This window comes from Notothenia coriiceps, unplaced genomic scaffold (assembly GCF_000735185.1).
Source record: "Notothenia coriiceps isolate Sejong01 unplaced genomic scaffold, NC01 NC01_scaffold00037246, whole genome shotgun sequence".
Taxonomy (NCBI): domain Eukaryota; kingdom Metazoa; phylum Chordata; class Actinopteri; order Perciformes; family Nototheniidae; genus Notothenia; species Notothenia coriiceps.
In genome coordinates this window covers 38,033-46,157 of record NW_011369947.1, presented here as the reverse complement: position 1 = coordinate 46,157, position 8,125 = coordinate 38,033, and the positions used below count along the sequence as shown (strand labels likewise).

Sequence of the window (8,125 nt, the reverse complement as noted above, 5' to 3'; positions counted from 1 at the left end):
TAGGGGCAGGGCTCCCCGGGCCCGGGACGGTCGGGACCCAATGGGGGCCCGTCGCCGTGGCAGCAGGCTCCGCCCCCGAGATATTCGCCGGCGGGCCCTGCTGCCTCGCGCCACTGAGTGCACTGACGTTCGTGGTCATATTAGGTATAAAGCATTGTAGCCTATAATATGAGTTGAACTTGTGCTGCTATTTTCACACTCACATTTAACATTAAAACATGAAAAATTGCAAGTGAATCCCTTCTATTGTCTCCAAATTTATTTTGGGTAAAATCGTCATCAACAGCCGTCCACAACATCATACGTANCAAAAATCAAGTAGGTTAACTGTATTCAGCTGGCGTTACATTTGAAAAACGAGTAATCTGATTACAGTTACTTTCGTAAACCTGAAGTGAATACATTTTGGAATCAAAATGTATTCACTTCAGGTTTACGAAAGTAACTGTAATCAGATTACTCGTTTTTCAAATGTAACGCCAGCTGAATACAGTTAACCTACTTGATTTTTGTATTCTGATTACGTAACGCCGTTACATATATTCCGTTACAACCCAACCCTGCTTCTAGGCTACAGTCCCGCAGCTCCTGCCTCTCTGTTAGACTCTGTCGCAGCGGGGCTACTGCTGTGGAGCGCACAAAGCAGACTCTTCACAACGAAGGATCACTTCTTCTTCAATGCAGGGAAGGTTTCGCAGTACGCAGTCTACTGTCCCGCAGCTGCTGCCTCTCTGTTGGACTCCGGTACTGCACCTTACTCACGAGACGTTGTAAAAAAAAAAATGGGTGGGGGGCGAACGCAGTAACCACTTCGCCAACGCCACAGTCACCCCCGTCGTGCGGGCCGTATGAGAATGTCTGGCGGGCCGGATGTGGCCCGCGGGCCGCCAGTTGGTGGTCACTGCTCTAAACTATGGTGGTTAACATACCTGGTAAACATCAGCATGGTAGCATTCTAATTGTGAGCATGTACAGGGCGGATCAGGACGTTCAAGACTACTCATAGACCGGCAGATATAATCCAGGCTAAACTGTGGTGGGGTCCTAGGATTTTTACTGTATTAACTGTATGGGGCTGTATGGGCACTGACCTCAACGACATCCAACATCTTTGAGATGAGCCTTTATTGAGTCTTTATTGTGTTCTTTGCAGGCCAGACCCACATTACCAGTTTCAAACACCAGTTTCCAGTTGAGCTCTGTAGGACAGCTCCCCCCTCCACACCGATCCACCAAAACAATCACAAACAGAAACTACACACAATGCAACGCAAGTGTTTAGTTGCCTTTAACCGTGGTTGTGACTCAGCATGCAGAGTGCTCTTCCACCAATCAACAGGGTGGTGGTTTGATCCCAGCCCCTGCTGACCTGCAGTCAACATATTGGTGTGTCCTCTGTATGACTGTGTGTCCTGATTGTGTGGCGGGAATGGGTGAATGCTGACTTGCAGATATAAAAGCTGTCATAAAGACTGGAAACGTGCAATATAAATGCAGTCCATTTACAATAACTTAAAGGCTTCAAACTACATTGAACAGCATTAAATACCTCTTCTTGTGTGAACTTGTGTGAACTTGTGTGAACTTTTGCGAACAGTGAACTGAAAGTGCCCTACGGTTAGACTTCAACGTAAAATGACTCAACACAAATTGATACCAGTCGAATTAATTGGAAATATATTTTTATAGACATCTGTTTTCTCCCACAGTAGGACATCCCTTACTCACCGATCTATTGAAACATGCCAGCTTTTGGTAATTTTATTTCAAACGTCAGGAACAATACACACACACACACACACACACACACACACACACACACACACACACACACACACACACACACACACACACACACACACACACACACACACACACACACACACACACACACACACACACACACACACACACACACACACACACACACACACACACACACACACACACTCAGGGCATGTGTTTAATGATAGGTCTGTTATTGACAGGCTTTATTGACTAGTGTGCTGATTAATGTGTGGGATGTGTGTGTGAATGAGACACTCTGAAGCTATTTAAAAACTTGTCTCATTAGTCACACCTTATGTTAGATGGAAAGACACGTAACTACTTGTGAAGCAGGATTGATGATATCAGGGTTTCAAAAGTATGTAACACAAGCAGCAGTGGCAGTGATGCTAAAAGTGATAGTTAAACAGGAGTTCTAAAAAGTGAAACAGCATTGGCAGTGTAAGTCCTTTCTGGCTGTGTGTCTGTTGACTGTCTGTCATCCATCATACCAAAACAACAAAGCAATTTATATTCGGGATAATGTCAACATAATCACCAAAGTCATTGAAGTTCATCATCCAGGGAGCATGAATGTGCTATACTTTGTGTAAAACCCTCATTATCAATTTGTATATAGCAGGTTCTGCAGGGCTTGTGAAGGCGCACTGATCGCTCTAATTGCTGAACATTAGGAAAATAAACCAAAACATAACAAAATAACTTTTCTTCCAAAAATCAGTAAGATGCATCCTCTGTGGATAATGAATGTCTGAAGTTGTCAGGATATTTCTATCTGGGCAAAAGTGCCTCAGAAAGACAAATAAAAAAACCTCCTTAAAAGCCTTTTCCAGGGTTTATAATGTCCGTATTTCTAAAAACCACTGTAAAGGCTATGATTAGATCCATCATTGTCACACAGAATGGGAGTTGAAGAGCTTCCTGTCTGATGTCATAATTTCTCTGGTGGATAAATCACGAGGATGACTTTATCATGAGTTGGTTATCATGTTAACCAACTTTAGAAATATGATTAATGGGGATGGGTGTTTATCTGTCCCCTGTCGTCCCGTAGGGCACTTTGTAATCATAATTTGCTAAATATGATGTATTTAAAAAAAAACTTATCAACAAACAAATGGATAACAAATTATCCATTTGCTCAGTAAAGGTTTCCTTTGACATCATCAATGAACAGTTGACTTCAAAAGTCTGACAGCCTCACCTCAGTAATAGCTATATTTAGATCACAACACAATGTGGCTCGAACACACAACATGGAAACTATATTCCACCCAAATTGCCCAGTTTTATCTGTTGTCTGTCTGTCAACTTTATCCACCCACGGGGGGACTTTTACCAGATGCAACAGAGAGAAGAGAGGAGGGGGTGGAGGCACAATTCCCCATGAGGCCACAGGAGGGCACACAACTCTCCCAGGATTAGAAAACACGTCTTTAACAATGTGCCTCAAAATATTTATGGAGAGTACAAAAGGCTGCAAGGGAAATTATTTATTTCATATAAATATACTCTAAATAAGGAGACATAGAGAGTAAAACAATCCCTTTTCATATCATAAACAGTGTTATTTTTGTTTAGTTTTATTTTGTAGGTCTATTATAAGCCTACATATTGACTGTTTTCTGGAGTAAAATGCACATTTTTGTTATAATTCCTCTATTTTTAAATATAAATATATATTAGAATGGGGGCAAGTTGGGATCTATAACAAAATCAGACATCCCACGAGGATGTCCTGCTTATATATTTCTTTATAACGAACATAAATTAAACGTGTCCTTATTTGTTTTACCATCGGTGTTTTATAGCATTCATTCTGCTTTGTTTATTTCACATGGCCCACCACCTACGACTTTACAAAAATTAGTTTACTTTCCCTAGCTGTAAATATCTCTTTGTGACTATATTGAGCTCGTCAGTGAACTGAATCTCTTTTTCCTAGAGCATAGTCAAATCACCCTGACAGAAGTTTCCGAGCAGCCTCGCGCAGCTCTCTGACCGGATCATTTGCTTGTGGTTGTGCCAGGCTTCTCTGCTCAGATCGGTAGAACTCGTCACTTTCCGATGATCATATTCCGGAATCAAAACCAAATATGGAAGTATGGGGGACGTTCCCCTGTTTACCGGATTATACCTTTTATGGGTTAAGAAACCGGAATTCCTCTTTCTATATCAGAACGATATAAAATACATTGTGGAATACATGTAAAACAAATAATATTTTGTAAAGGAAATGTTAAGAATTAGAGATGCGTTTGCTCACTCTGGTGGGTTTTGTTGATGTGTTGTTTTGTAGGAGTTTATCTCAGTGTATCAGCGAGTGGAAACAGTCCGGTTTATCTCTCCTGCAGCAGCGGGTGCTTCCATTGACAAGTGATTCCCTTTGATATCGTCACGGAGCCTTCCAGCCAATCAGCGTCGGCAGCGCCTCTCTCCTTGCGCCTCCCACTCCATATATGGGTAATGACGTAGCAGCCGCATTCAAAAGGTTCCCCATATAAACATACTAGTGCCAGGGCCACCGTTCCCAAATAGAGTTACTTTACGCGGTGTTGACATTCACAGCAGAGCGCATGAGGCGCACCAGACACGCGGAGTTCATCCTCTCTCACCCGGTGACAGACAGAGACATGCAGTGGTGACCCAGCGCTACGCACTCTGATTTGTTAAAAGCCTTTAAGGAAAAGAACATAAAAACAAGAGAGAGCAAGCACACGCGGCATTGCAGATCGTTACAATGACGGCTAAAACTTTGGAGAAGGTGCCGGTGAATCTCGGGGGGTTCGTGCACCCCACAGCAGAGAGCGTGTACCCGGTGGATGACATGGGCTCCAGCCTGCAGACCTCTGTGGCTATCTTCCCTAACGGAGACCTGGGAGCTCATTACGACCAGATCAACATGGCAGGTAAGATCACAGACTTTTTCATCAAGGAATTTATGTGAGTGTTTCACTAATTGTGAGAAAGAAAAAAAATCTTCATCTTCAAAATGTTGTTTTGCATTTGAATCCATTATAAGAAAATCTGTCCAATATGTTTTTTATATAAAGGTAATAAGACCAGATGTCGTGCGTAATGAGGGGGGAAAGCGCAGCGGCTTTCTCTCACTTAAGCCCAATGTCCTGTCCAGTGTGAACATCTTAATCAGGTTTGTGTTGCCTTACTAAAGACCTAATTGTTTTATGTCCGCAGATGGCTTGATGAGTGCAGATCTGAGCATGGAGAAGCGCTCTCTGGACCTCTCATACTCCAACGGCTTCTCTCAGCCCGCACATCACCGCAACCAGACCTTCACCTACATGGGAAAGTTCTCCTTCGACTCCCAGTATCCTGGTAACTGGAACCCCGAGGGAGTGATCAACATCGTCTCGGGCCTCTTTAACGTGGCCCAACCACCACCTCCTTGTCCCTCCTCTTCAGCGTCCTCCTCCCCGGTTTCTTCTGGATCTCCCAATCACTTCTCCAGCGGAAATTTGAGTTGCACCATGGCGGCTCAGAACCAGGCTGAGATAGATCACCATCACCACCACATGTACTCTCCTCCACCTCCGTACTCCTCCTCTGGCTGTGGAGAGATGTACCAGGACCCCTCTGCGTTTTTGTCCCCCACCTGCCCCATCGCCTCTTACCCGCCGCCCTCTTACTCCTCGCCCAAGCAGCCCGGGAGCGACGCGCCTGGGCTGTTCCCCATCATCCCCGATTACTCGGGCTTCTTCCAGCCGGCTTGCCAGCGGGACATGCACCCTGCAGGTATCCAAGATCGGAAACCGTTCGGTCCATGTCCGCTTGACACTTTCCGTGTCCCTCCACCTCTGACCCCGCTGAACACTATCAGGAACTTTACGCTGGGGGGTCCGGGTACTGGCGGCTCCGAATGTGGACCGACGAGGCTACCCTCTGCCTACAGCCCTCAGAACCTGCCCCTGAGACCGATCCTGCGGCCCAGAAAGTACCCTAACCGACCCAGTAAGACGCCCATCCACGAGCGGCCGTACCCGTGTCCTGCGGAGGGCTGCGACCGGCGGTTCTCCCGCTCCGATGAACTGACCAGACACATCCGGATCCACACCGGACACAAGCCGTTCCAGTGCCGCATCTGTATGCGAAACTTCAGCCGCAGCGACCACCTCACCACGCATATCCGCACGCACACGGGAGAAAAGCCGTTCGCGTGTGAGTTCTGCGGGCGCAAGTTTGCCAGGAGCGACGAGAGGAAGAGACACACTAAGATCCACCTGAGACAGAAGGAGAGGAAGTCCTCCACTGTGTCCTCCTCGTCCTCCTCTTCCTCCAGCAGCTCCGGGTTGGAGCGGCCGTCAGGCGCTATCAGCACATCCGGCGGGATGTGTTCATAGTTCGTTTTTGAAGCCATGGCAGCGTGGCGCACACTAACCACTTAAAGAAAATGACTTTTAAATAATGATTCGGTGTGTTTGAATGTTGTGAACTAAAGAGAGCAGCATAACCTGCAGGATGGGAACGAACAAGATCTCCTGTGCAGTGGTGCGCTTTTACGCACACCCACCCATTCCGTCTCAAGAACTGATGGAGAGACTGACACGAATGCACTTTGCCTGTACAGTCTACTGAAAATAAAATAAATAGCCATTCATTCATAAGAATATATGAAGGCGGTTGTAATATAAAGGGGACTTTTTTTATTTCGCCAACTCATAGGCCAACTATAGAGCGCGCAACAGGCTGCGCGTATACATGTGAGATAACGGCAATAACGTTTTAAAGAAAGAAAACGGTCTAAGTTATTGAATTGAAGTGTTCATTCTAACATGATTGTAATTACTATAATTCCCCTTTAGTGCCTTGCTTTGTGTCTTTTTGTACACTGACTGATTCAAGGACGCTTCTAATGCAATGTACATTTGTCCTTTAATATGTAAAGTTTGAAGAATCTATTTTTGTACACATTTCGTCTCGTCTAACAGTTGTGGTTCATGTGTAAAACAATGTTGGAATGTAAATATGTTGAACTCTTACCGACTTGACCCTTTTGTTGTGACGTGTCTTTTGAGACTTATTAAATATATGTGAATGATAAACACATCTCAGATTGTTTTATTACTCTTAACTCGAGAACAGCGCAGTCAGGCGAGATGCGTGCATGGAACCCAAGCGTCTCTGCAATACATTTATTTTATCTGTAATTATAAAAAGACTGAAAATGTTGATGTTGGAAATTTCATTTGGGTAAATCCCATACTGCGTCACTATTGGCATTTCTGACTCAAAGTGTTCACCCACTCGCTTTTTATTTAGGTTTAACGCTTTGTTATAAACAGCTAGGATCTGGTGTGTGCACTTTAGAGAGAGGGTGACATAAATAGTGTTTAGAGACTCTGTGGCTGAACTATCATTTAGATGAACCCCTGAAATGCAATATAAGGGATCGTTATTTAAACTACTGTTTAGAAGAATGTAGAAATAAAGGTGTAAGGTATAAGAATACAATATCACCATATTCACAGGCAGCCTTGCAAAGATTTGGAAATACTGAGGTCACAAGTCCAAATACCTCACTTAAGCCCCCCCATGTAATGTTTTACATTTAAAATATTCACTTTATCTTTATTCTTTTTAAATGGATGTTCCAGTATAAAGGTCTTAATGCTGTTTTAAAGCCTTCCAATCAAATGTTGGTAGAGAAATACAACATCCTTTATATGTTTCATTTTCCTTACTCTTTATTTCTATTTGCTTACCCTTAACTTATAATATATTGATTTAAAAAAACTCAAACATCCCTTAAAAGCTTAAACAGTCAAATGTAATCTCTAGTTTGATAAAGCCCAAATCCCTTACATTAAATATGGAGTGCAAGACTTTTTGATATAGGATTCCATAATTGTTATATCTTTTTTATTTGGAACTCAGTAGAAACACACACTCCTTTTACATTTGACCAGCTGAAATCTTTGTGATGTTTATTTGTAAACTTTGGTGGGTTTTTTGGTTGTTTTATTTCCTCTGTCCGTATCATTGAAACCATCCCTCTGCGGAGTGGGCTGCTGGCCCCCTATTTCCATTCCACTGACATCAGGATGTGGCTCTTCACTTCAAGAGCTTTCACTTAAAGGTTCATTACATAACAAGTTCATAAGTCAATGATTCCTAATGCCTACATTTAAAAAATGCACAGTTTAATTTAGACATTGATATTATGTGAAAAAAACACCTGTTACGTGCCGCAGTTGGTGCTCGTGTGTGTGGCCGGTAGTTGTGTGTTGTTACTTCCCTTTGTACCCCCTATATTTAGAAGGGAGCGTAAACCTAAAAGTAACCTAAAGTAAAAAGTAAAAGCTTTATTCTACATTTAGAT

General features: G+C 43.5%; 1 protein-coding gene across 1 annotated transcript; it reads left to right on the top strand.

The window, feature by feature from the left end:
• The first annotated feature begins 4,335 nt into the window (after positions 1–4,335).
• Positions 4,336–6,842, top strand: egr2b (early growth response 2b). The gene is made up of 2 exons (XM_010794456.1): positions 4,336–4,697; positions 4,984–6,842. The coding sequence occupies exons 1-2, from the start codon at positions 4,529–4,531 to the stop codon at positions 6,144–6,146; spliced, it is 1,332 nt and encodes a 443-aa protein (XP_010792758.1). The 5' UTR covers positions 4,336–4,528; the 3' UTR covers positions 6,147–6,842.
• Positions 6,843–8,125: the final 1,283 nt, after the last annotated feature.

What these genes read in the sequence shown, in the direction of transcription:
- egr2b (XM_010794456.1), top strand. Translation starts at nt 4,529, where the DNA reads ATGACGGCTAAAACTTTGGAGAAGGTGCCGGTGAATCTCGGGGGGTTC. An exon ending in CGACCAGATCAACATGGCAG is followed by an intron (nt 4,698 to 4,983) that starts GTAAGATCACAG and finishes TTATGTCCGCAG; the next exon opens with ATGGCTTGATGAGTGCAGAT.